This window comes from Enhydra lutris, unplaced genomic scaffold (genome assembly GCF_002288905.1).
Source record: "Enhydra lutris kenyoni isolate GAN:26980312 unplaced genomic scaffold, ASM228890v2 scaffoldscaffold21, whole genome shotgun sequence".
NCBI lineage: Eukaryota > Metazoa > Chordata > Mammalia > Carnivora > Mustelidae > Enhydra > Enhydra lutris.
Window position 1 is genome coordinate 69,338,570 of NW_019154105.1, and position 27,157 is coordinate 69,365,726.

General features: G+C 57.9%; 2 protein-coding genes across 2 annotated transcripts; one reads left to right on the forward strand and one right to left on the reverse strand.

Annotated features, from left to right (window-relative positions):
• Positions 1-11,390: 11,390 nt before the first annotated feature.
• On the reverse strand, positions 11,391-26,162 carry LOC111148996 (iduronidase, alpha-L-). Its single transcript, XM_022505864.1, has 14 exons — positions 25,986-26,162; positions 25,070-25,210; positions 14,950-15,035; positions 14,695-14,802; positions 14,317-14,412; positions 14,022-14,224; positions 13,735-13,914; positions 13,421-13,637; positions 12,862-13,074; positions 12,659-12,780; positions 12,453-12,578; positions 12,304-12,380; positions 11,803-11,903; positions 11,391-11,650 (listed from the first exon to the last, which is right to left on the reverse strand). The coding sequence occupies exons 1-14, from the start codon at positions 26,138-26,140 to the stop codon at positions 11,544-11,546; spliced, it is 1,932 nt and encodes a 643-aa protein (XP_022361572.1). The 5' UTR covers positions 26,141-26,162; the 3' UTR covers positions 11,391-11,543.
• On the forward strand, positions 21,487-24,286 carry LOC111148995 (solute carrier family 26 member 1). Its single transcript, XM_022505863.1, has 2 exons — positions 21,487-22,077; positions 22,757-24,286. The coding sequence occupies exons 1-2, from the start codon at positions 21,487-21,489 to the stop codon at positions 24,284-24,286; spliced, it is 2,121 nt and encodes a 706-aa protein (XP_022361571.1).
• Positions 26,163-27,157: the final 995 nt, after the last annotated feature.

Genomic DNA, 27,157 nt, shown 5'->3' on the forward strand with positions numbered 1-27,157 from the left:
TATATGTTAATTAAAAAAAAAAAAGAACAAGACCCAAAAGGGTCACACAAGTTCCAAGTAACTTAACTACATCCCAGAAAGAAATTATAAGGATGTTTACAGAAATGGAAAGCCATCCAGCCCCCCCAAAATGTAGAATACAAATGTTTTACAACCAAAAATCATTAGGCATGAAGAAAGGCCGTAAATTATAACTAGTATGGGAGGGGATAAATCAAAATTAACTCAGATGTGACAAAGGTGAGAGTTAGTAGGCACACCTACTGTGACTACACTCCTGTGTTCAAGATGCTAGAGGAAAGACTGAATATGTTAAGTAGAGACATGGAAGATTTTTTAAAGCCTCAAATGAGCTTCTAGGAATGAAATTTAAAACATCTGAGATAAAGAATTACATTGAATGTGATTGATAGAATATTGCACAAGAAAAAATTGTGAACTTGAAGTCATAGCAATAAAGACTATCCAAATGAAACACAGAGACAAAAATGACAGAAAAGAAAATGAACAGTGTTAGTGAGCCATTGGACAATCCCACACGGTAAATTATAGGTGGATTGGAGTCCCCAGAGGATAGGACATGGAGGTGAGAAAGAAAAGTATCTTAAGAAAATGGCCAGAATTTTTATAAATGTAATAAAAACCATAAACCCATAATTGCCAAAAGTTCAACAAAACTTAAGCACAAGAAGCATGAAGAAAACTACACTAAAGCATGTACATTATTCTCAAAATGCTGAAGAACAGTGATAAAGAGAATAGCTTAAAAGTATCTAAGAGATGGGGCGTCTGGGTGGCTCAGTCGTTCAACCATCCAATTCTTGGTTTCGCTTGGGTCCTGACGTCAGGGTTGTGGGATCGAGCCCCATGTCAGGCTCTGTGCTCAGTGGGGAGTCTGCTTGGGATTCTCTCTCCATCTTTCTCTGCCCCTCTTCCTATACTCTCTCTCTCAAATCCATAAATCTCAAAAAAAAAAAAAAAAAAAAAAAGTATCCCGGGGAAAAATTTGTACACAGGAGCAAAGGAAAGGATGTTCTGTTGACGTCCTGTTGGATGAAAACAATGCATGCCAGACAGTGGAGCAATCTCTTTACAATACTGAGAAAAGAAAACCTGCCAACCTGCATTCTTTATGAGTAAAAATGTCATTTGGAGACAAAGATAAAATTAGAAATTTTTCAGACATAAGGAGATTGAAGAATTAATCATGAGCAAATCTATATTATAAGAAATGTTAAAGGGCATCCTCTGGGCACCCGATGGAAACCTGAAACCACACACACATACACACACACACTCATACATACATACAAATCAGAAAGTCGGGGAGAATAAAGGGCAGAGAAACAGTAGCTGCATGAATAACAATAAGAGATGTTTTTCTTATTATTTAAATCTCTTTAAAAGACAATCAGCCATTTATTTTTAAAAATTTTTTAGGGTCCGCACCCAATGTGGGGCTTGAACTCACAACCCTGAGAGCCTGCCAACCAGGAGCCCTGACAATCAGCTATTTTTTTTTTATTTTTTTTAAGATTTTATTTATTTATTCATTCGTCTGAGAGAGAGGCATAGCGAGAGAGGGAACACAAGCAGGGGGAGTGAGAGGGAGAAGCAGGCTTCCCGCTGAGCAAGCAGCCCGATGTGGGGCTCGATCCCAGGACGCTGGGATCAAGACCTGAGCTGAAGGGAGATGCTTAACAACTGAGCCACCCAGGTGCCCCGACAATCAGCTATTTAAAACAAAAAATAACAACAGTGTATTGTGGGGGCTCATATCATATGAAAAAGTAAGAAGTATGACCATAAGAGCACAAAGACTGGGAGGGGAAAGTGTCAATGCAGTGTGGCAGGGCTCTTTTACTACATAAAGATGGCATCATATTACTGGACAGGAGACATTGCCTATATAAATCTGAAAGAAATGCCTAAAATTGCCTAAGAATGGGGCACCTGAGTGGCTCAGTGGGTTGGCTTCTGCCTTTGGCTCAGGTCATGATCTCGGAGTCCTGGGGTCAAGCCCTATATCAGGATTTCTGCTCATCGGGGAGCCTGCTTCCCCCTCTCTCTGCCTACCTCTCTGCCTACTTGTGATCTCTCTCTCTGTGTCAAATAAAAAAAATAAAAAATAAAAAATCTTTAAAATCGCCTAAGAAAGCATTACACCTAGTAAGGCAACAAAGCAGACAGATGGGATAATTATTATAAAAAAAGAAAGAAACCAGAAAAAGAGGAGAAATAACAGACCAGGCAAATAAAAAATAAATAGCTTGATGGTAGAGTAAGTCCAACCACATCCATAATCACACTAAACATAAAGAGTGTAAATATCCCAGTTAAAAAGCAGAGGTTGTTGGGACTCCTGGGAGGCTCAGTCCATGAAACGTCAGCCTTTAACTCAGGTCAGGGACCCAGGATCCTGGGATCGAGCCCCTCATCGGGCTCCCTGCTCAGTGGGGAGCCTACTTCTCCCTCTCCCTCTCCCTGCTGCTCTGCTTATTTGTGCCCTCTCTGTATCTCTCTGTCAAAGAAATAAATATAAATATAAAATAAATATATAAAACATATATAATATAAAAATATATAACACGAATATTATTATAATATAAAATATATTATATATACAATATAAATATATAATATATAATATAAATATTAAAAATTAATTAATTAAAATTAATTTAATTTATAGTTTAATTAATTTAATAAAAATTAAATTAGTTAAAAATTTAAAAAAAATTTTTTTAAAAGAACAGAAAAAAAAGAAAGAAGACTGCCAACTAACTTGGCCTAAATAAATAACATATTTATAGAAGAGTCTTTCATCTTCTGGGCCCAAGTCTCAACATATGCAAAATAATTCAAGTCATCAAAAACAACGTTCTCTGACCATATTACAATTATATTAGAGATTGTTAACAGAAAACTATCTGGAAAATTCTCAAATACTTGCAAACTAAATAATCTACTTCTCAATGTTCCATGATTGAAGAAAAAAAAAACAAAAAGAAAATTAAAAATTATTTTGAACTAAATGGAAGTGAAAAGACAACATGTAAAAAAAAAAACAAAACCAATAACAATCTTTATTTGGAATACAGTTAAAGCAGTCCTTAGAGAAACTGGCAGCACTAAACACCTATTTAAGAAAAGACAGGCCTCAAACCAATGATCTTAGCTTCCAGGTAAAGAAGCTAGAAAGGATGAGAACCAATGAAACCCAAAGTAGACAGAGAAGAAAAATAATAATGGGTACATTAGAAATCACTGAAATTAAAAAAAAAAAAAAAAAACAGAAAAAAATAATGACCCCAAACCTGTTTCTTTAAGATCGATCTGGAATCAAAGAGGGATTGATTAGTGGAATGAGCAAGGCCACACAACTACAAATTTTACACATGTGAAAATATTAATAGGAAATGTTATGAATAATTTTAATGCCAACAAATCTGACACATTAGATGAAATGTACAAATTCACTGGAAATTACAAACTGCCAGAGCACACTCAGAGAGAGATAGAGAGCCTGAATATGCCTATTAAATTATGTGAACTTTTCATTAAAAACCTTTCCACAAAGAGAACATCATCCCCAGAGGACTTCACTGAGAATTCTACAAAACATTTAGTTGGGGGCACCTGGCTGGCTCAGTCGGTGAAGCGTGTGACTCTTAATCTCAGGGTGGTGAGTTCGAGCCCCACACTGGGTGTAGAGATGACTAAAAAAACATTTAGGGAGGAAATAAATCCCATTCTTCACAAATACTACCAGAAAAGGGAAGAGAAGGGAATGTCTCCCAACTCATTCCATGAAGCCAGCAACAATATAAACAATATAAAAACAATATAAATATATATCATGATCAACTAGAGTTTATCCCAGGGATGCAAGGGTTGGTTTAACATTTGAAAATCAATTAATGTAACTTACCATATATTTTTAATATTATATTTACTTATTTATTTGAGAGAGAGAGAGAGCTCGGGGGAAGGGAAAGAGGAAGAGAGAGAGAGAACCCGAAACACAGAGCCCGATGTTGGGGCTCAATCTCATAACCCCGAGATCACAACCTGAGTTGAAACCAAGTGTTGGATTCTTAAACCAACGGAGCCAGCCAGGTGTCTCTGTAACTTAATGTATTAACAGAAAGAAAAATCGTAGAGATTATCTCAACAGAGGCAGAAAAAGCATTGGACAGAACCCAACACCTATTCCTGGTTTTAAAAAAGTCTCAGCAAACTAGGCATAGAAAAGGCTTCTCCAAGCTGACGAGCCTTATGGGTGACATCATACTTAATGGCTAAAGACTGAGACTAAAGCTTCCCCTAAAACCGGGACTGGGCATTGGGTTTGCTCTTTTCACTGCGATCCAACATTATGCTGGAGTGAAGACTGGAAAGAAAGAAGTAAAATGGTCTTGATTGTAGATGACACAATCATCTATGTAGAAAATCTATGTGATCTGTAAAAGCAAAGCCACTAGAACTAATCGTCTTAGCGAGCTCAGCGAGATGCGAGGTCAACGTGGAGAAGAGGGTCACGTGAGTGTGTACAGCAAACAGGGCTCTCGTACACTGCCAGTGTGTACAACTGCCTTGGAAAATAGTTTAGCAAGTTTTTTCAGAGTGAAGCACACATTGAATCTGGTCTTATGATACGGTCTTCCGCCGCTAGGTATTTACCCACCAGAAAAGAAGGCACGTGTCCACACAGATCTTTGTGCACAAATGTTCATGGCAGCTTTATTTGTAAGAGCCCCAAACTGGAAACTACCCAAATGTCTGACAAGTGAGTGGGTCACCAGACAGATCCGCATCCATACAATGCGTTAGCGACAGACACTCACAATAACACAGACGAATCTCCAAATAGACTAAGTGAAAGAAACACGAAAAGTCATAAGATTGCACATTCTGTGATGGCATCTGTGTAACATTCTAGAAAAGCCAGGGGAGCTGTAGTGACAGAAAGCAGATCTGGGGCTGCTGGGGGCAGGGCGGGGTCCCGGGACAGGCGAGCTGTGGTGACTTCTGGGGGTCATTGATGTGCGTGATCTAGATTGTGCCACGGATGTAAACATGTCAAAACTCGTCAAGTTGTATCCTTTAAATAGTGCAGGTTATTGCACTCAATAAAGGTATTATTTTTAAAAAGACAAATGGGATTGATGTGTCAGAAAGACAGAGGGGGCCTTAATGGAGGGTCCGGGGAGGTGCTGAGACAACAGGTGTCCAGGCACACAGACCCTCCCTCGGTGTCTGTTGAGTGAGTGCTGTCTGTTGAGTGAGTGCATGAACACCTGAGTTGGGGTTGTAGATCGATTTGGATTTTTCATGCACAAACCTTTTTGGTTGCACTTTCCCTCCTGTGACCTGTCATTTCAACTTGAGATCCTCATGGGATCTTTTCCTTAAAAGAGCACAGGGCTGGCCTTGTCCCTGGATCTGCTCTAGAACCACGATCTGGAGGGATCTGGACCCACTTCTTCCTGCCTTTGAGGGACACTTGGGGTGACTCTTGGCCCCTGTGACTCTCCGCCACAGACACAGTAGGGTGGGCAGCCCCACGTGCAGCCCTCTGAGAGGTGAGCTCAGAAGAGCAGCCCCCAGGGTAAGCCTTGGCCCCTTCCTAGGGTCAGCTGTCCGCACAGGTGCTGTCCTGCGGTCTGGCTCTGTGGCCGGATCTCACGAGTGGGGCAAGTTCTGCAGGGGCTGACCAGCACTCTGAGACTGAGCCTCGATCCCTGAATCTCTGAGGGGATCCCTGCCTGAGGCCCAGCCATCCTGACCAGGGCTGATCGTGGACGAGTGTCCCTGATGGAGAAGCCCACTCACCACTGTCACTGGCCCAGGGTGGTCCCGGTTGGGGTTCTCTGTAGCTCTCCCCAAATGCAGCGGCCTGGAGTGGGGGGCAGGCACTGGACACGGGGCTGGCATCCACAGCCTCCTCCCACATGGTGTCTGCTACACAAGCCCTCCCCCAGAGGAACCGCCACTCCACAGGCTGGCCCCAGGGCCCCAGGAGGAGGGGCTCGGCCACGTGTGGAGGGCAGTGGGGGCTCCGGGCCCTCCTGCTGCTGAGTTGGGGTGTCTGCAGCTCACCCTGGCTTGGGCAGGGAGGGGCCGCTTACAGCATCCTATGGGCAGCCCATCTCTGCTGCCACCCCCGTGGAGACCCTTGACCAGGAGGGTGCAGGAAGATTTTTGGCCTGGTATCGGGACGCTTGGGCTGCACTCCAGAGGGCTGAGCAGGTGGTGTTGCCCTGCACGGTGATTCAAAGTGTTGGCAGGGAGAGGGGCTTGCACGATCCCCGGCAGTGGCACCCAGGGCCTCTCTCAGTCTGGGAAGGGTCTGCGTTCATGAAGTTCCATCATGCGAAGGGCTGAACTCAATCCACGTCCCCCACTGCCCCAGCGGACCCGGTGCCCACTCCAGGCTGTGGGCAAGGGCACCAGGCCCAGGATGGCCTTCATCAGTAGCACACACCCCCCCAATCCTGCTGGGGCCCTGAATAGGGCCCGACTCCTTCCCTCCCTTCTCTAGCCCCCCACTATCCCTCCCTCACCAGGCCCATGGCCATCCCCTCCCCATTCTGGAGGCCAGGTCATGCCCAGGTGTTTGGTGGCACCTGGCTTCTCTGACTTTGGATTCCACTTGGGTTTGGTCTATGCACGATCTGGAAGGAGTCCAAGGCAAGGCCAGAGGTCTATGGGGCATCCCTCTCTTCCTCCCTCACATCTGTGAAGGGTACCACCCGTGCCTGCTGGCCTGGTCCCAGCAGGCACCTCCCTTGGGCTCTCTGGTCCCTGACCCCCTCTGTGACTATCCTGCATCAAAGCCGAGCTGGAGCATGTGTGTCCTCCCTGCGAGGGCCCTGACTGGTGGGGCCAACAGCACCCATGGTGGCCCCAGGACACAGACCTTCCACAAGGGCTCCTGGCATCAGGTGACTCCAATCTGACCCTGTGGATGGGAAATGGCGTTACTGGGATTCAAATTCCCCAGGGGGCGGTGCAGCAGTGGGTGGAGTGCAGGTGGCTGCAGGGGCTGGTTGCTATGGCAACAGTGGAGCCTGTATTGACTGGAGACCTCTCCCTCTCCGGAGAAAGGGAGAAAGGAAAGTGAGTTGAGGGCCCATGGGGCCGGGGTCTCTCTGGCCACAGGGCGGGCACACAGTCCCACAAAAAGCTGGAGCAGCTGAAGTGTTCATGTGCTAAAAAAATGGCCACTCTCAAGAAGAGGGACATCCTGACACCTGAGAAGGCCTCGGGCAGGATGAGCAGGAGACCAAGGCCACCGGGTCCTCTAGCTGGGGCCGTCACACCCCCCGTGTGACCACGTCTGTGCCTGGGCCACCCCTCTGCCTCCAGAACCCAACAGAGGTTGGACCCTGATATAGCTTCCAGGAAGAGGGAGCATGCCTCAGTCCCTGCGTGGTGTGGGCCACGAAGCTGCTGGGCTGGGCAGCCTGAGCCCCCAAGGGGCCTGACTCTGAGCTGTAGCTACTTCTCAACACACCGAGGGACCTGCACGCTCCTGGGACCCGCAGCAGCCTGAGGCTCCTGGAAATGCCCTTCTGGCCTGGACTGGCTCATGACTCAGAGTGAAGTTTCAAGAACACACAGGTGACACACACATGGGTGTTTCCGAAGTGGGGGGCCCTCAGGGCTCTTCTGCAAACAGGAGGGCATGGTGGCCTGTTCTCGACACAACCCATCACCGCAAGCCTTCGGGGCCTCATGTCCAGGCCCAGAGCCTTTGATGGAGGAGAGAGGTTGCGTCCCCTGAAAAAAAAAACTCAGAATCCAGTTACTGTTAGTGTCCCCAAGTATGTAAGGGGGCCCTGTGGCCATTTTCAGGAGATTGCCCTCCAACCTCTGGGATTACTGGACGGCCCTGAACCAATGCTAATGCTTGGAAACCATCAGTCGCCCCCAGGGGCTTGGAGAGGTCTGACAGAGCCTGTGAGCCAAGGGCTTTGCAGACCCCTCCTGCCAGAGTTTCTGTAGTCCCCCGAAAGCAGGGAGTGGGGTGACGTGTCCCACATTGGTTCCCTGTACAGGGAGGGCCAGCACGGAAGTCCCTGGGCCCAAACCACCATGTTTCCAGGGAAGCCTCAGAGACCTGTTCCCGTATCAGACTCCGGGAAGCTGCCAGGAGCAGACTCAGGGTCCTTCTGTGCTGTCAGCAGGACAGGTGGTCACCTTGCCCGCTCTGGCCACGGCTGACACAGCTGACAGTATGTTTCCTGCACAAAACCACACAGTGTGTCTCCTGACATGCAGCTGACCTGACAAACGCCTCCTTCTCTACCCTCACTGAAGAGCAGAATCTGGAGCAGTGGCCTTCACATGACAGGGATGTCAGCATACTCCCACCGTTTGCCCTGATGGCACCCCCTTCTCCCAGGCTTAGTAGGGTCCCGGGGCTCTTGTTTCCTTGAGGACATTACGCTGACTGGACTGGGTGTGTGCGAGTTGATGAGTGCCTGGGGTGCCTTAGTCCAGCCCATGTTGACCACAGGCCGGAAGATAAGCTGTCAAAGGCCAGGAGCTTCCAGGGAAGTTCTTGGGATCTGATGGAAACATTGGGATGTCCTGTAAAGTAACATCATGCCACCCGGGAGGATGGCCGGTCGGGCCCATGGTGCCTGACGCAGCTGCAGCAGAGATGCCTCTGGGACGTACCAACAGGAGGAACATCTCTGACCCAGACTCCTAGCCTCCCAGAGTAGGGCTATTTCCTCCTCCATCCAAATCCCTCATCCACTCAACAACGGCTCTGGGCTGGCCGCTGAGCTCTTGATAAGCTCTAAGCTGACCGACCCACGTGCCCAGCGAGAAGCATGTACGTGCAGTGTTCTGCCCTCAAGAGTGAATACTGGGGAAGGGGTCCAGCTCCCCTCTCCCCCAACCAACCCTGGCTTCACAAGGACGCTGGCTGCTAAGAAACGAGAAGCATGCAGACACGGCTTGGGGCAAATGTGTACATAGACCAGTGTCTCTCAGTGGCCCAAGCTGAGGGGACACCAAGCCCAAGCGTGGTTCTACCAAAGGTAGTATCCAGGAAGGTGACCAGGTGGCCCAACTCCCGAAGACCGGGACTGGAAGCTTGAGGCTAAGGTGTGCGGAGAAGCACAGAATGAGAGTGCTATCCCACAGAAACACCTCCTTGGACGTGTGGGGCATCCCTTACATCTGAGACCAGTAAACAGGCCTCCCTGCCATCCTGGTGACAACTCCCGGAGACCAGGTACAGAGAGGCCGGCAGCAGGGGCAGAGGCTGTGTGTGGGCCAATCACATGGACACCCCAGCTCCCAGAAAGCCCAGCCACAAATCAGCAAAGACCAAAGCTAAGCCGTCCACATGGTCAGAGAACGGGGACGCACCAGCAATCTGGTGACAAGCTGATGACGTGGACATCACAAGCATGGCGGAGACGGTGCCTTAGCTCCTGGGGGTCTAGGGCTACAGCACAGATGCGTCTCTGTCGTCCTGACTCCCTGCTGACCATCCCAGAGCCACACTCGCCTCCAGAGGGGTACCCGTCCTCCCACCAGGACAACAGCTGTGCACCTGTGCCAGGAATTCGTGGCCGAGGGGCAAACGGGGCGGGAGCTGCAGCTTTGCCAAATGCCAGAACACACTGGGCAGAGAGGGGAGCAGCCTCACGGCCTGAAGGACCTCTGCTCAGCGGGTTGGAAGGTCTTGGCATCCATGGAAAGACTTAGTCCACCACGGAACCCAGGCCCCCTCCCGGAAGCTGAAACAGCCCCTTCCACCGTCAGAGTCCCAACGACCACAGAACCAGCAGGTAGGGAAGAGGCTGCTTTACTGCTGGAATGATGGATCCCCATCACCATGGAGAAATGGAGTCCGTATTAGGAGCTGAACTGTAACCCCCCCAACCCCGCAAATTCTTGTGTTGAAGTTCTAACTTCTAGTGCCTCCGCACAGGATTGTATTTGGAGAAGGAGCTTTTAAGGCGAGGAAAATGAGGTCCTGAGAGTGGGCAGTACTCCCGCAGGACTGGCATCCCCAGGAAAGGGCAACAGGACATAGAAGGTGGGGAGAAGGCCGTCGTGGGTGAGCCTGAGCCCGGGAGAGAGGCCTTGGAAGGATCCAACTGAGCCCACGCCTTGATCGCAGACTTCTGGCCTCTGGGCCTCAGAGAGAACACACTTCTGTAGCTGGAGCTTTGGGGTCGGTGGTTTGCTCTACTTTGTTATGACAGCCCGAGCTGGCTGAGACAGGGCTGCGTGACAGGGCAGGAGGAACACACCTGGAAGCGAGGGACCCACCCGGCACCCCCTCTGCCCCCTGTAAACTAATGGCGGCCTGCAGGGAACATAAGGGCTGGGCCCCCTGGCACTGAGCTCCATGGTACCCACACCGGCAAAGAGGAAAAGGAACAGGAGCTGACTATGGGGTTCAGATGAAGAGTGATCAAGGTGACTTCTCCCACCCGCAATAAGGCACTTGGTGAGACCTGGCAGTCCTTGAGTTTTTCACGTGGATGGGCAGCTGGCAGGTTGGGGGAAGCCAGGGAGGGTGAGCAGGCCTGGTCTTCCATCTGCCCTTTCAGACTCACATCGCCTCCCCCTGACCAAAGCCCAGGTAAGCCCCAGAGGGCAGTAGAGGAGGAGAGTGGGATCAGGGCCTCCACACCTCAACTCTTGCTCACAGGGCACCCCAGATTGCTGCACCCCTGGGCTAAAGGTCTCTGCTCCTCACCAGGTGGCCTCTCCATACCTCTCTGTGTGGACCGGTGAGTGCTCCTTCACCTGCTCTGTGGCCCTGGGGTGGGAGGTAGGAGGCGGAGGGATCCTGGGTCCTGCACTTCCCCGTGCAGCATCCCTGCCCACTGTCACATCTCTGTGAACAGCCCCCAGTGTTCTTCATCTCAACATGCCATCTGTCTCCTTCTGGGCTCAGATGTGGAACCAGGATGGCCCCAGGAGCAGGCACAGCTTGCAGCTAACATTGTGGGCCTTTTTTCCTGCTGGCCGTGGTTGGGGCCCGACAACCTGGAAGCCCCACCCCACCTCCCACCAGGTGGAGTGCAGGGGTCAGCCTGCCTGGGCCTCAAGGAGTGGGTCCTCATCTGGGCTCCAAGCTGACCCCGGCCGGCCCCCTCTCGCTCAGCAGAATGGGCACGGGACAGCAATGGAGCCCACTGCACCCAGCAATGAGGCCAAAGGCCCCAGGGAAACAGGAGAGCCATCCTAATGGCAGCTGGACCTCAGTCTCCACGTGCCCGGCCAGCGCCCTGTCCTAGCTCCCTCGGTGGGAGAACACTCTGAAGAGGAGGGACTTGGGGAAGGCCCTGCTCTAGCCAGGTTCCAAGTCTACCCTGGGCCCGGCCACAAAGGGTAACCCCAAGACTGACCAGTGGAAAGGCACTTTAAGTGGATGAGCAAAAGGACAGGAGAGGACAGATACAGCCGATGGATGGGCCACTGGTGGTCCAACCCATCTCAGTTCCTGGCCCCCCCAGGCTGCCGGGTCAGCACAGGTTCACAGTCACCGGGTGGGGAGGGCTTCATAGGGCAGGGACCTCCACGTAGCGCACAGGGTTTGAGAAAGGGCCTGGTCGGGCCCAGTAGTCCACGGCTCGAACCCGGTAGAAGCCAGAGGTGATGGCGGCGTCTGAGGGCGCAAACACATCCGTGTGCTCTTGAGTGATAGCCCCCAGGACCCGCCCCAAACTCCCAGAGCTCCCTGGAGCCCACCCCACGGGACACTGTGCCAAGGCCCAGAAGTGGGGCAGCTAAGGCCAGGGCACAGGGCCGCAGGCACACCTGGGCTGAACACGAAGAGGTTGAAGGTCGACGGCTTGCTGCTGACAGGGGCGTACACCTCACCATCCGTGGAGAACTGGATCTCATAGGTCCACAGGCACCTGAGGGGACCAGTCAGGACCAGGGCTGGTGTCCCAGTGCAGTGGAGTATAGGGCAGACTCACAGCCCCTTCTCTGACCCCTCCCCGGGTCCCTGGCCCTCCTCCTGCAATGAGGACAGGCCACACTTGATGAAGAGAGGGAACTGGAGCCCAGATGCCACCTGCCAATGTTCCCTGCAGGGCCCCCACCCCAATCAAGCAGGGTGGGATGTCTTGGCCATTTCTGCGGCTGTGAAAACAGCGGGAGCAGTGGTATGACAGGCAGAGGTGGGGATGAGTTGGAGAACCAGAGTGGAGTGACCACGTGGGCACTGCAGCCTCAAGAAACTGGGCATAGACAGGGACAAGCAGCTCCTACAGGGTGGGGATTAGGGGAGTGGGAGTGAGTGCACTCACGCACTTGGAGCCCACGCGCTCATCCGACCAGACCAAAAGCACCTGCCCACTGGTCAAAGGCAGAGCACGGAGCCGGGTCACCTGCAGGGAGAGAGGCTCCGTGACTGGGGGGTTGGAGGGGCTTGCGCGGCGGGGCAGGAAGCGGCTACTTGCCTGGCCTGGTGGCTTCTCGGGGCGCGCGCACACGTGCACCAGCAGGAGCGAGGGCAGCTGGAGCTCCCGGCGAAGGGTCAGGCGGCCGCTGGCAGGGAAGAGTTGTGGCGCCACAGCCACCGGGTCCTGGGGACAGGAACTGGTGGTACTCTGGGCCTTGGGATCGCAACAGCCGCCCTGCCCCATCCTCCAACCTGCCCGCGGACCTCAGCTGCGCGCATGCGCCGGAACTCCTCTGTGGAGGGGAAGACCGGCTGGCCCAGACGCTGCCATTCGCCATGTGGGCTGCAGAGCTCGTTGTCCAAGTACAGCGTGACGTAGACAAGCCCTGCGGAGCCAGATGCTGGAGCCACGCCCCACCGGGCCCGCCCACCAGGGCCACGCCCCCTCCCCGAGGACCTCAGCTCACCTGGGCCGGGGGGCACCCCACTCAGGCGCAGGGTCAAGGCGACGCTGCGGTTGGCGTGGGTGCGCGTGTCGTCACTCGCGTAGACCAGCACCGTGGCGCGCCAGGCGTCAAGGGGGCCACTGGGGCTGTGGGCACTGGCTAGCACGCCCACCGTGTGGTTGCTGTCCAGCACGGTCCCGGCTTGCGACACCTCAGCCCAGAGCTGCTCGCGGTCTACAGGGCCGGGGTGGGGTGGTCGCTAGGCAGAAGTCGCGGCCTCCCAGGGCTGCCCTCCAGGGCCTGGCTTCCCACCATTCATTGCTCGCCAGTAAGGGTCCAGCACCAGGAGGGCCACAGTGACCCACTAAACTGGGGAAGCGGGGTGGCGAGGGGCAGGAAACTCTCCCATCCTCCCCCATCCCCAGCAGGGCACATACATCCGTGCTTCCCCTGCCTGAGGGCCTTTGCACAAGCCACTAGGGCCCTACGGAGGCCTGGGTCCTGGCCCCACCCAGGGTGCCCCCGGTGGCCTCCACTGTCCCCAGTCTGGGCTGGCGCCGGGTAAGGGAAGGGACGATACCCAGTAGGGCCAGCAGCGCCATGGCGGTGAGCACCGGCTTGCGCAGGAGCTGCACGTGCGGCGGCCGCGTGTTGTTGACCTGGAAGCGCGCAGTGAGCGTGCGCTGCGTGAAGTAGTGCGGGTGGTAACTCAAGAAGGCGTTGTCGTTGCTCAAGAGCTCATAGTGCATGGCCGAGCTGGTGTTGGCCAGCAGCAGGTTCTGGTGCTGCGCGATGACCTGCGGGCGTCCAGGTGGCAGCGCTCTTCCAGGCGCCCAAACCCCGGTTCCCCCGAAGGAACGCGGCCCAGGGGGTAGGTCCTGGGGGCTGACCTACCTTCACCACCATGGCCGCGTAGGTCACGTCCGCCCTCCAAGGCTGCGGCAGGGACCAGCCCACCAGCGGGTCTGCTTCATCGTTGTAAATGGGGGTGTCGGCAAACTTGGGGAAGAGCTGTTTTATCTGTTGCACCGTGGCCTTCTCCTGCTCCAGGATGTAGATGGAACTGCCCGCGCCCTGCGGCAATCAGCCTCAGGACCACTGGGCTGAAGACCAGGTGGGGCTTCAGCTGGCCGGGGTCCCCGGGGTCCCCCGCTAGCGGACGGGTGGGGACGGTACTGTACCTTTTTGTGGAGGGAGATGTAGTCCAGCCGCACGCCCGACTCACCCGTGAAGAAGTTGGTGCCGTTGTGACAGTGCCCCAGGAGGCCCCAGCAGAGCGGGGATCGGGGCCAGGGGTGGAAGGAGTCCCCGGGGCCTCCGAGGCGCAGAGCCGGGCTGGCAGCCCGCAGACCCTCGGAGCAGGCGTCGTAGTAGTTCAGGAAGCCTGAGCCGGAGGGAACTCGAGTCCATCCCCTGGTGCCTGAGGGGCTGCTCCCGCCCCTTCTCCACTTACAGGACCTCAGAGCCACCACCCACCTTGCATGGTCATGGACACGTTGTCAAAGTCATGGTGGTCTGGCTCATTCCATGTCTCGAAATTCCACTTGGAAACATGTGAGAGTCCATACCGATCTGCAGAGTGTCCCCACTGTCACACATGCTCCCCCCTGCCCTGCGTGGGGAATGCCAAGCCTATCCCAACTCACAGTAAGTCTGCCTATGGCTGGACACTTGGCTATAACAAGGCTATCCAAACCCATATGAGCCCACTCCACCCTGCCTGGCCTCCTTTCCCATCAGGAGACCCTGGCTCAGGGCTCATGAGAGAGAAGACCAAGGAGGTGGCCCAGGTGGTATGGGAGAGCCTGCCCAGGAACGCCCACCCTGTCCCTCCACGGCCTGTGCCCTGCCCACCAATGTATCTCCTGGCCAAAAGAGAGACCAGCTCCTTCCACTCAAACACCTGCTCCTTGTCCTCGAAGTTGGTGAAGCGTTTGGAGGGGCTGCCCATCAGCTCAAAGCCTGCAACACAGAAGGTGGCTGTCCGGCCAGGGGCCCCAGCTGCCCGCACAGAGGCCAGTCCTCCGCATATAACGAGCGAGGACTCAGAGGGGTCAGGTCATGGGGAGGGGACAGGACTAGAGTGCCGAGGGCGGGGCTGCTGCTTACCTGGGAGGAGATGGTTCTCCCTGAGGAGATCCAGGTACCGATCCAGATGGGTGAAGTTGTAGCTCAGACCTTGCCCAGCTGATACCCTGTGGAAGGACAGTGAATGTCAGGCCAGAGGACAGTGGGCCCCGGGCTGAAACTGTCGCCACATTTAAGCATGTAGAGAGCCTGCAAGGTGACACACAGGTCTCAGATCCAGACTCCTCAGTCAGTCCCACCCCTTGGAAAACACCAATGATGGCAGCCTAGCAGTCATTCACAGCCTAGTATGAACCAGTGTGCCTGTACTGGAAGCCTACCCCCAAGCCTTCAGGAGCTCAGAACAGCTTTTGGCTCAGGTGTGGCATGGGGCAGGCAGGCCTTTTGGGAAGGGTACAATAGAATGGAGTAGGGGAAAACAAGTCACCCTACAGACAGCTGACTATGGAGTGGGGAGCCATGAAACAGGGCAGGACCTGGGGGACGCCACACCCTGCTTCTTGGCATCTCCTGGAAGCCAGGGCTCCAGATTTGTCTCAAGAGTATTCCTCTTCCCTCCCACACTCAGAAAAGGGAGAAGGGCAGCCTCCCCACCCTACTTCATTCATCCCAGACTGTGGCCCAAATTCTTCCAGGTTCACATTCTGGGAGGAGACAGAAATCATCAGGCAACTATTTGAATCTTCAAGAGCACATCAGATATACCCCGAAGGGGAAGGGCCAGGGAGCAAAGGATCAGGCAGGGAGGGCCTCTCTGAGGTCACGTCTAAGACCTACCAAGTAGTGAGACAAAGCGAGCAATGAGAATGCTGGGGGAACAGCCAGGGCAGCATGTGCAATGGCCCTGAGGTTGGAGCAAACTCGTAGTGATCGAACAGCAGAAAACATGGCGTGGACCTGGGGCACAATAGGGTGCAGGCTGTGACAGGGTCACAGAAGATCTTGTTCCCAAGGTGAGGATGGGCCCCTGACTCAGAGTGAAATGGGGAGCCCTGTCAGAGATCCAGGGAGAAAAGTGCCATGGCTTTGTTTTGAAAACTTTTTTTTTTTTAAGATTTTATTTATTTATTTATTTGACAGACAGAGATCACAAGTAGGCAGAGAAGCAGGCAGAGAGAGAGGGGGAAGCAGGCTCCCTGCTGAGCAGAGAGCCCGATGCGGGGCTCAATCCCAGGACCCTGAGATCATGACCTGAGCTGAAGGCAGAGGGTTTAACCCGCTGAGCCACTCAGGCGCCCCTGAAAACTTTTTTTCAACAGTTTTAGGTTTATAGCAAAACTGAGAGGAGGCAGAGAGACTTCCCATTTTCCCTCTGCTTGCACGTGGGCTCAGCCTTCCCCGTGAGCCATGTCCGCACCGGAGTGGGATATCCCTTATGATGGACCAGCCTCCACGGACACACCACCATCACCCAGAGTCCACAGATGACATCGGGATGCTCCCCTGGGGGGCACGTTCTGTGGGTCTGGATGAGGGCATCAGGACAGGCGCCCACCACCACAGTATCACCTAGAGTTGCTTCCCAGCCCCCACATGACCCGTGCTCCCCGTTTGCCTCCTCCTCCCAGCCCCTGACAACCGCAGATCTACCAACTGGCCCCATAGTTTTCCCTTTTGCCATGATGTCTGGAAAGGTCCCCGGAGAGCAGTGCAGCACCAGTACTGGGTGGTGGCCACACAGCAGCAGAAAGGAGCTGGAGCAGATGGGCTTACAAGGTAGAAGGGACAACCTGCGGGTGGGTGGAGTGGGTCTCACACAGCCCCTCACACTTCGCCTGAGCAGCTCGGCCAGTAGGGGTACGGGTGGTCTCTGAGGGTGAACCTGGCATTGGGGGCTGAGGGAGGAAACTGGTGGCCTTGCAGTCAGGCACAGGCAAGGCGCCAGGGCGGAAGGAGTCGTGCAGGGGTACGTGGCCCAGGCTGAGGGGCACTGCCTCGGGAGGAGCATAGGCAGGTGGTCCGGCAGGCCTCTCAGGGCTCCCCCTGAGAACATGCCTGGTCCCTTCACGGTCTGTCCCAGGAAAGAAGGTGGCTGGGGGTGGGAGGGCCTGCAGTGCGCCCTCTTGTGGCCATTGGGGAGGAGAAGGGTGAGGTCACCTCAGAAAACAGGCCCTGAACAGCCTTCGTCTGTCGACCTCTCCATCCCACACCACAGTCTGGCCCACAGTCATCTCCCTGGGCACAGTGAGGACAAGGATAAGTCAACACCTCTCCGCTACGTCCTTCTCTCCCCCACGCCTCGCTTTGTACAGGGTCAAGGCTGAGCCTGGGCCGGGCCTTCAAAGCCCACACCGGGACCAGGGCAAGCCACCACACATGTGGGCCTCCTGCTCCTCCCAGGCCCGGTACTCTGCTTTCCCTGGCTGGCCCTTCTGTGCAGGGCTGCGTCCTCCCATTCCTGAGGCCCAGCAGGACAAGCCTGTGGGCAGTGGGGCTCACCTCCCTCACCTGTTCCCCTCCCATCCAAAGGTCACGACTGGCAGCAAAGAAAACTAACAAGCACTGGGTAAAAATTAAATGTGCATAGCAGACGGTTCCAAAGTCCCACTGCTGTGGGGGGTGGGTGGGCAGAGGTGATGGAGTGACCAAAGGGAAAGTTAGGACATGTGCAGGGGCTCCAGGCACATGGAGCCTCCCTCTAGCCCCTGGAGGCAATGACCCCAGCCTGCACACACTGGGCGCCCAGCAGGTCTCAGACATGTGCTGCCATGTGTGGTGTCCTGGGCCAATGAGGTACCACGGGGGAGCCCCAACACAGAGGCATCTGCAGTCTGTCACCCTGGGTGGGTAGGAGCGTACCCTGGCCCAGCCAGCCCTCACAGCTAAGGATACCCAGGGCCAAAAAGCCCACCTCAGAGTGACCCCCAGCCAAGGAATCCCAGGGAGCAGTCCTTGGGCTCCACCGTGGGTGTCTGGGTCCCCCCTCTGCCTGGCCCCTTCAGAGTGAGGAGCTGAGACCTCAGTCAGGGAGGGGGCTGAGCGGTGAGGTGAAGTGCACACAGGCCTGGGTCTCCACCGACCAGCCTGCATTCTGCGGCCCGGGTCCGCACCTGGACGGGAGGCCTCGGGCTCCTGGCACGTGGGCCACGGCTGCCGCAGCCACACAAAGGGCTCATTCACGCGCCCCGGCGGAGGTCGGGCTGCACCGAGCGCGCACGCACACACACACACACACACACACACACACACACACCCGCAAACCACTGCGCGGGCCTGAGTGCCTGCGCCAGAGGACAGCGCGGCGACCCGCCCGGTGAGTGCTCGGGTGACAGCGGACCGGCCGCGGCCGCGCGTGCTATACGGTGGGGGTCGCGCACGGAGAGGACGTGGGCGAAGACGTGGGGCGCGGGCTCCCGGAGCAGGAGGGCGGGGCCGCGCGCGCTCAGAACGGGAGTGATGCAGGGGCGCGCGGCGGGCTGATGGACCCGCCCCCTGAGGGAGCCCGCAGCCTGTCTGAGCGTGGGGCTAGGAGGGTGTCTTAGGGCCGGCTGGCGGGAGAGGCCGGTGCTCTCCATCTTCCCAGCCAGCACCGGGGGAAACGCGGGTCTGGTCCTCAGGGCCCTGGAAGCAAAACGCGCCGCAGACCCAGCCCCTTTGCACTCAGGGTCGGGATCAATGTCTTCCTTTCCAAATAAGTGTACTTGACAATTTAAAACCGAGATTTAAAGACAAATACTAAGGAAATAACCATGTGGCTTAGGGCTGGGCAGACACCCCCAGAGGGGGGTTCCAGGAGGGCGAACCCCAAGGCCCCTGTCCGGGGGAAGTCTGCAGCTCCGTGGGCCGGTGGAGTGAGGGGGTGTGGGCCTCAGGAGCCCCTCTGACAAGCAAGCGCCCAGGACTAGGTACCTGTGTGCGGGGCCAGACCACAGGCGCCCATCACCAGCCTCAATGCAGAGAAGCCAGGAAGGGCATGTCGGGGGCAGGGGCAGGAGGAGGGGGTCCTGCAAACCTCTAAAAGATCAGATGTGACCTCGACTGCTACTCCTTCACCTGATTTAGACACCCAGCTCCAGCAGAATGTGAGCCCAATCCCTGCCAGCGGGGGGCAAGGCTGGCTCCCTGCTGCAGCTGACAGGGTGGAGGCTCTGGGTGGGCCCACTGCCCACTGAGCCCCTCCCGGAAGCAGCTTCGCCTGCCCTGCATCTCACCCCTGGTGCTTTCCCACCCAGAGCTTCCAGAAACCCTGACCATCCCCTTCCTAACTCAGGAAGGGCCCCTTCCCATGCTAGGTCCCCACCCCGAGGAACCCCTCTCCTCCAGCAGCACCCAGGCCCCCTCGCCCAGCACGCACACGCTAACCATGGCTGCCACTGCTCTGGGCACCAAGGAGTCCTTTGGGTCACACAACCCCAAGGAGTTCTCTCACTGCCCCCCTGCCAGTACTGGGGCAGGAGATAAGGTAGATGCCCCCTCAGAGCTACCCTCCCCTCTGAACCCCAAGGTGTGCCTGATGACCCCAGGGAGGGGCCTGAGGCTCTCCTGCTCTGGGCAAAGCAGGAGGTTTGCAGGACCCCCTCCTCCTGCCCCTGCTCCCCACCAGAGGTCACGTGGGTCCTGGGCTGGACGTTGGGGGGGAGACCCTAGGTGTGTCCTGGGGGGACGGGAGAGCACTAGGGGCTATGGGGCCAGGGCAGCCCCGTGGGATGGGCCCCTTTGCACACATAATCCTTCAAGATCCTGGCGATGGAATTTCACCTCAGTTATTTGGTATAAAGGTGGGGGACCTGAGATCGCAACAGTCCTCTTATGGTTTCTGGAGCACGAGGGTAACCATCTAAAGCCATCACGTGCCTTCCCCCCAGCCCCAGCCCATGCCGGGCACCTGTCAGTCATGCAGGTGCTCAGACCACCCCACCCCCTCCCAGCAAGAGGGCACCCCTCCTGGGTAGCGTATCTTGGTGCCTGCTGGCCCTCCAGCAATCTACATGTGTGCATGCACAAAAACCTCACACCCGCCTTCCACACAAGGACATGGAACAGAGGCTGAAGATACAGCTGCCCAGGGCCACCCTGGCCAGCGCACTGGCTTGGACTAGATCTGTCCCTCCTTACAACAGGAAGGGTGACCAGGGACAGGATGAAGAGCTCGCCCCTCCCCCAGGGTCCCTCCCCCTCCTCGCCTACCCCTGGGTAGTTGTGGCGACGACGACAGTAAAAGGCCCCAGAGCGGAAGGGTCCCTTGCGGCCTGTGTCCCGGGGGACTTCTGCCTCCCCCAAGGACCCCAGCATCCAAGCACCCTGCCCCAGCCACTAGGCACCCTCGCCCACCCTGTCTCGCACCTGGGGCAGCGCGGGGAGGCTGGGAGCTTATCAGGAGGCCCCGAACAATTGTTTGTGAACCTCTGATTACAGTGCAAGTCCCTGGATCAGCCGACAGGTAACACCAGTCTGGGGGAAACCCATGACTCAGCAAATTTTGGGGGTAAATAATTTAACTGCAAACCCAGCTGCCCAGGCAGTCAGATGGTCACCACGGAGCACTGCCCCTGGCGGGCACCACATCTGCCACGGCTGGGCTCCTGGCTCCAGCTCTGCACTCGAACCCTGTTGCCCACCCCCCACCCCCCCACACTGGCCAACAGAAGCCAGAGGGCTCTGGAGGCCTAGCCGGCCGGCTCACTCCAGCCCCAGAGGACCCACAGGCCAGCTGCCTCGCTACCCTCCAGTCCCCCAAGCCTGTGAGGGGCTCCTCAGGTAAGACCATCCAGCGCCCTGCTGCGGGACTGTGAAATCCCTGAGGCGACCAAAGAAGCCAGCTCCCTGGGGGAAGGGAAGTGCGGGACCGGTTGCAGGTCTCCTTTGTGGACCCGCAGGCACAAGGCAGATACCACTGAAGCAGTCCCCTCCAACACACCCAGACTCTGGGGCCGTATGCTGAGGTCTTCCCAGGAAGGAAACCCACTCAGCGTCCCTCTGGAGTTCAGGGGGCTCTGACTGCCCGCACCTCCTGCCATACGGTCCTCCACACTCCGGGGAGATGCCAGGCCCTGTGTTGTGGGCCAGGGGTGGGAAGGCAAGAGCAGGCCGGGCCCTGGAAGGCCCACTGTCCTTGGGACACAAGGGACAGTCCCACACTTTTGTTCACGGTGCACCTGTGTGGTCTGAAGAGTATTATCACACCCTGGGCAAGGAGACCCCACAATTCTGGGGGATGAGGCAGAGGACAGAGACCAGTCACCCCAACCTCCCTACCCCCTGGCCCCCACTGAGATCACCCTCCCAAAGCCATCCCAGGAGTTCTGGCACAGAGACTGGGGTGGCCAGCGCTGCTGGCCCAGCACAGATTAGGGGTCCCAGGATCTCCAAGGTTCAACAGGGCCTTGGGAGGTCTCCCTCCTCCGAGCCCATGGTACAGAGGTGATGGAAGGGCTGCCAAAGGGGACCATGGTGGTTTGGATGGGTGACAGAGGGGCCACTGCCTGCCCGGGGAAGTGGACAGGGAACAGGGGAGCTGGGTTTGGCCACGCATAGGTCTGGGGCTCTGTGCTGCCCTCTGACCCCAGCAGTGACACACGCGTCCGTTGCAGGTTCCCCTGAGGAGTGTGGCGGGCCAGGATGGAAGTGTCTGCTGAGGGCGCGCCGCAGGGCACGGGACCGGTGCTGGTGCGCCGGCGGTCCCCAGGGTCCCTGGGGCTGCATGAGATGCTCAAAGCCAGGCTGTGGCACAGCTGCACGTGCAGCACACAGAGGGCCTGGACGCTGGTGCAGGACCTGCTCCCCGCCACCCACTGGCTGCGCCAGTACCGCCCGCGGGAGGCCCTGGTGGGTGATGTTATGTCCGGGCTGGTCATTGGCATCATCCTGGTGCCCCAGGCCATCGCCTACTCGCTGTTGGCAGGGCTACAGCCCATCTACAGCCTGTACACGTCCTTCTTCGCGAACCTCATCTATTTCCTCATGGGCACCTCGCACCACGTCTCCGTGGGCATCTTCAGCTTGCTCTGCCTCATGGTGGGCCAGGTGGTGGACCGCGAGCTCCTGCTGGCTGGCTTCGGGCCTGCCCAGGAGGGGCCCGGGCCTGGGGACAACAGCAGCACCATCAACGCCTCGGCTGCTGTGGCGGGGCTCAGGCCGCAGGACTGTGACCAGGACTGCTACGCCATCCGCGTCGCCACTGCCCTTACGCTGGTGGCCGGCATCTACCAGGTGAGGGGCTGCCAGGGTGGGGGTTCTGCAGAGCGAGGTGCAAGCCCCTCGGGTGCTTACCACCCACTCAGAGGGCCAAGCCCAGGGCAGTGTAGGGTCGGGGCCTCGGAGGACGGTGGGTTTAACCAGCAAGGACAGGACAGAGCCAGCAGAGGTGGGCACGGGATGGCACCCCAGGATGGGGGCACCCAAGGCTCTGAGGATGCCCAGGAATAGGGACCCTGTCCAGCGAGCTGTGGCCTAGACAGGAAGGGTCGGCTTGAGCTGCGGACTGGCCTGACTGGCTCACATAGCCCCCTGGGTTTCCTGTCCCTGGTAGGACCCCGAGGGACTGCCTCTCTTCCCGCAGCTTCCCCATGTCCTCGGCTCTCCTGGACCAGGCCTGTCCTGTCCACCCCCAATGTCACACCCTGCCAGGGGCCCCAGGTCTCCCGGGATGGGGGCAGTGCCCCGCGTGGGACAGGGGAAAGGAGCTGCTTGCCGCTGCCCGGAGCCCGCACACAGAAGAGGACCGGCAATGAGCACACGAGGCTGCGTGTGCTCCTCCAGCGTCTGCTGTGCTTGTGTGCACACGCACGTGCAGGGAACTCCACACACAGTCCGCTCGGGAGACAGGCAGCGGCGGTGAAGGGGTGAGGGGTTCTGGGCTTCCACCACACTCACCCCACCCTGTCCGCAGGTGCTCCTGGGCATGCTCCGGCTAGGCTTCGTGTCCGCCTACCTGTCTCAGCCGCTGCTTGATGGCTTTGCCATGGGGGCCTCGGTGACGATCCTGACCTCCCAGCTGAAGCACCTGCTAGGCGTGCGGATCCCACGGCACCAAGGGCCGGGCATGGTGGTCAGCACGTGGCTGAGCCTGGTACGCGGTGCTGGGCAGGCCAACCTGTGCGATGTGGTCACCAGTGCCACATGCCTGGCCGTGCTGCTGGCCGGCAAGGAGCTCTCTGAGCGCTGCCAGCGCCGCCTGAAGGTGCCCCTGCCCACGGAGCTAGTGGTCATCGTGGCGGCCACGATGGTGTCCCATTTTGGGCAGCTCCATGAACGCTTTGGCTCCAGCGTGGCTGGCGACATCCCCACGGGCTTCGTGGCCCCCCGGGTGCCAGACCTGGGGCTGATGTGGCGCGTGGTGCTGGACGCAGTGCCACTGGCCCTCGTGGGCTCCGCCTTCTCCATCTCTCTGGCGGAGATGTTTGCCCGGAGCCATGGCTACTCTGTGAGGGCCAACCAGGAGCTGCTGGCCGTGGGCTGCTGCAACGTGCTGCCAGCCTTCTTCCACTGCTACGTCACCAGCGCCGCGCTGTCCAAGACCCTGGTGAAGACGGCCACTGGCTGCCGCACGCAGCTGTCCAGCGTGGTCAGTGCCGCCGTGGTGCTGCTGGTGCTGCTGGCGCTGGCGCCGCTCTTCCGGGACCTGCAGCGGTGCGTGCTGGCCTGTGTCATCGTTGTCAGCCTGCGTGGCGCCTTGCGCAAGGTCAGGGACGTCCCGCAGCTGTGGCGGCTCAGCCCAGCCGACGCACTGGTCTGGGTGGCCACCGCGGCCACCTGTGCGCTGGTCACCGTCGAGGTGGGGCTGCTGGCGGGCATCCTCCTGTCCCTGCTCAGCCTGGCTGGCCGTACCCAGCGCCCGCGCGCTGCCCTGCTCGCTCAGATTGGGGACTCTGGCTTCTACGAGGACACGGCGGAGTTCGAGGGCCTGGTCCCCGAGCCTGGGGTGCGGATATTCCGCTTTGCAGGGCCGCTCTACTACGCTAACAAGGACTTCTTTCTGCGGTCCCTCTCCAGCCTCACGGGGCTGGACGCAGGGCGTGCAGCCACCAGGAAGAAGGAGCGGGGCCTGGAGGCCAGGGTCAGTGAGGGAGACCCTGTCGAGGGCATGGACCTGGGCCCAGGGACCAGCACGGCGGCCCTGGTGTCCACGGCAGCCGGCTTCCATGCCGTGGTCATCGACTGTGCACCCCTGCTCTTCCTGGATGCAGCCGGTGTGGCCACGCTACGGGACCTACGCCGAGACTATGCAGCCCTGGGAGTCACGCTGCTCCTGGCCTGCTGCAGCCCCTTGGTGCGGGACACCCTGAGGAGAGGCAGCTTCCTTGGGGAGGACCAGGGTGACCTGACTGAGGACGGGCAGCTCTTCCACAGCGTGCATAGTGCCGTGCAGAGGGCCCGAGCCCGCCACAGGGTGCCAGCAGCCACGGACACCGCCCTCTAGCAGAGCCTCCATTCTGCCCCAGGAGCCCTCAGCAGATACGCGCATACCATTGGTCACTGACATCAGTTCCCACAACTCCTCCAAGACCGATGCTGTGCCCCTCTGCCCTGCAGGGAACACACAGAGGCCCCTGACACTTAAACATCCAAGAGTGACTCCCTAGAAACAAACCACCCCAGTGCCACCCCGGGCCACAGGCTGAGCATATGTGGTCCTGCAGGGTCGATTTGACGCTGGATGTCACCGTCTTATTTGAACAAGGTCCCCGAGGCAATCATGACGCCTCCAAGGTGCCAACAGGATACTGGTCCCTTGCCCCGCCCAGTCCCAGTCCCACTGGGTAAGAGGTGGCAGCTCTGGCCAGGGGCAAGACGGTCCCTATATCTCTCGAAGTCTTCCAAACACACACCCAAGTGTTCCTTACGTCCCACGCCTTGGCTGGGCGGAGCCTTGAAGGGCCAAAGGAGAGGGGGTGTGACCAACACAACTTCAGCCCAGCCCCTGGGCATTCTTCCTGCAAAGCCTGACCAGCCAGCACACTGCACGAGGTCTGTGGGTGCATGGGCGCTGGGCCAGCCACAAAGCTGGTGCAGTGGGACACCCACCTGCCCCCAAGCCTCTAAGTGATGTCCTGCAGGCTGCCAGCTGTGCCCAACCCAGGGGCCGCCCAGCGCCCACCACAGCCCCCAGACTGCACGGCCCGCACACCCGGACAGAGTCTTCCTCTTGGCCTCAGTCTTCACCTCCATAAAGGGGGCTCTGCCAGCTGCCCCCATCACTCACCGGGCTGTGATGAGCTCCAGCAGCCAGTGGGTCCGGACCTGCTCAATGCCACCATGAGGGACAGCACCCACATAGGCCAGGTTAAGCTGCTGGTCCCAGCTGAGGTCATACTGGTCAGCCTGGCTGTGAGGCAGTGGGGGGCTGGGGACAGAAAAAGGGGGATGTGGCATGAGTCCCATGGACAGGCCCAGGCTTGCCCAGGACACCCGTCTCCAGCAGCTGGACAGAAAGTGCCTACCAGTGAATGTTACTGTCCCTGATGTAATAAAATGACCCCTCACACCAGGAATGTCAGGAAGTCTCATGTTTATGGAAAGCAGGGGCTCCCTGAGGGGAGAGGACCACATCCCAGTACCCTGCTCCTTCCCCTTCAGCCAGGTGCTCTCAGCCAGAAGCAGGCCACAGAGGGGGTGGGAGCCACAAGGAGGTGGGAGACAGGGGCAGTCTGAGACACAGGGGGGTGAGAGACAGATCTCCTGGTAGGGATGTGTGACGTCACTGTGGCTGCCCCCTCAGGAGGGTCCTGGTCTGCTGCCTCTCCTGCGCTTGGCCTGCCCCAGGTGGCCGGCAGGCAAACTCAGGGCCCGTCCAGAGGCCTCTGGCACCCACTCAGAAAACCCTTCTTGGCACCCAAAACACTGCCTGGAGCCCGCGGACAGAGAAAACTCCGGATCTGACTGACGGGGGTCCCTGAGGGTAAGGAGTAAACCAGCCAGCGACGGGTTACGACCCAGGCAGCCGTCCTCCCAGTCCTCCCATCAGAGCGCCTAAGGTGGGCCCTGGGCGCGAGAGGGGAAGGGTCTCTCCAATGCAACCAGGGGGACCCAGAGCGTGTCCCGGGTTCAGGAGGAGCGCGCGGCGGGATGGAGGCGAGATGGGCCTCTCGGGCCTCAGTTTCCTCGCACGGAGCGCTCACCAGAAGCCGGTGCTCCTCCAGAAGGGCCGCAGGGGCCGCAGAGCGCGGGCCGCGTCCACAAGCACGAGGTGCGGGGCCTCTGCCAGGGCCCGGGGCGTGGCCAGCAGCGCGGCCAGCAGCGTGAGCAGCGGGGTGCGGGAGCGCGGTGCCCACATGGTCGGGTGGGCGCGGGGGCGCGGGGGCGCACAGTCGCCGCAGGTCCGGCGGGTCGTCTGTGTTCCAGGAGCCGAGGGCTGCGCGGCGCCGACCCGTTCCACCTCCGGGTCGCACGCCACGTGACTGCCGTGACTGCCGCGCCGGGTTCTCGGAACCCGGGCGGGACTGGCCTGGCGAGGGGCGGGGCCGGCGAGGGGGCGGGGATTGGGGGTGGTCCCCGCTGGGCTCTAGCCTGCGGGTCGTGGGTCGCGGCCCTTTCCCAGCAGTGGGGCCACCTCTGCTGAAGTGCGGCTGTGCGCCGACGCGTCCCGCAGGAGTGCTGCGCTGTCCCGGGGCCTGAGCGAGCTCTTTTCTGGTTCGCGCTTCAGAGGGTCGCCCCGGAGACCAGCCGGGAAGTAGCCGAATGCGCGGGTCAGGCGGCCACTTGATGGCTCTGACCTGCGATGGCTGGATGGTGTGCACAGGTGGTCAGACGGGGGCACGTTCGGAAGATGAGCGCTAGGACCTCCAGTGGATGGGATGCAGGGGGTGGGAGAGTCAAAGGAGAGCCCGTGCAGGGTGGACTTGGCTCGGGGAAGGGACAAGGAGCAGGTGCGGTCAGTGCGCAGGCCGGCTGGGAGAAACCGAGTGGACCTTGCTGACAGCTGGGTGGCCCGGCCTGGCTGTGCTCATCCTTACACTCCACGTGCAGGCGCTCGCGTGGCGGAGCACCGTGGCTTCCACAGTTGGACGTGTCCCCACACTGTGACTGGCTCCGGCCGCCCTCCTGTGGGAAGCCCCAGAACCCCTCCCTGGAGGCCGCCGACCGACCAGCCCCTCAGGTTGGCGACAGAGCAGTGTCTGCAGAGGTAAGAGCGTGGGGCTGGCTAGCACTACTGGAAGATCCCAGCCATGGATCTGGGGGGCCTGAAAGCCACAGGGAAGGCACAAAGACCGCTGCCCAGGCACATGGCTGTGAAAGGCTGAAGCCAAAGGCCAAGGAAGCATTTTCAGAGCTCACTGACTTTTCAACAGAA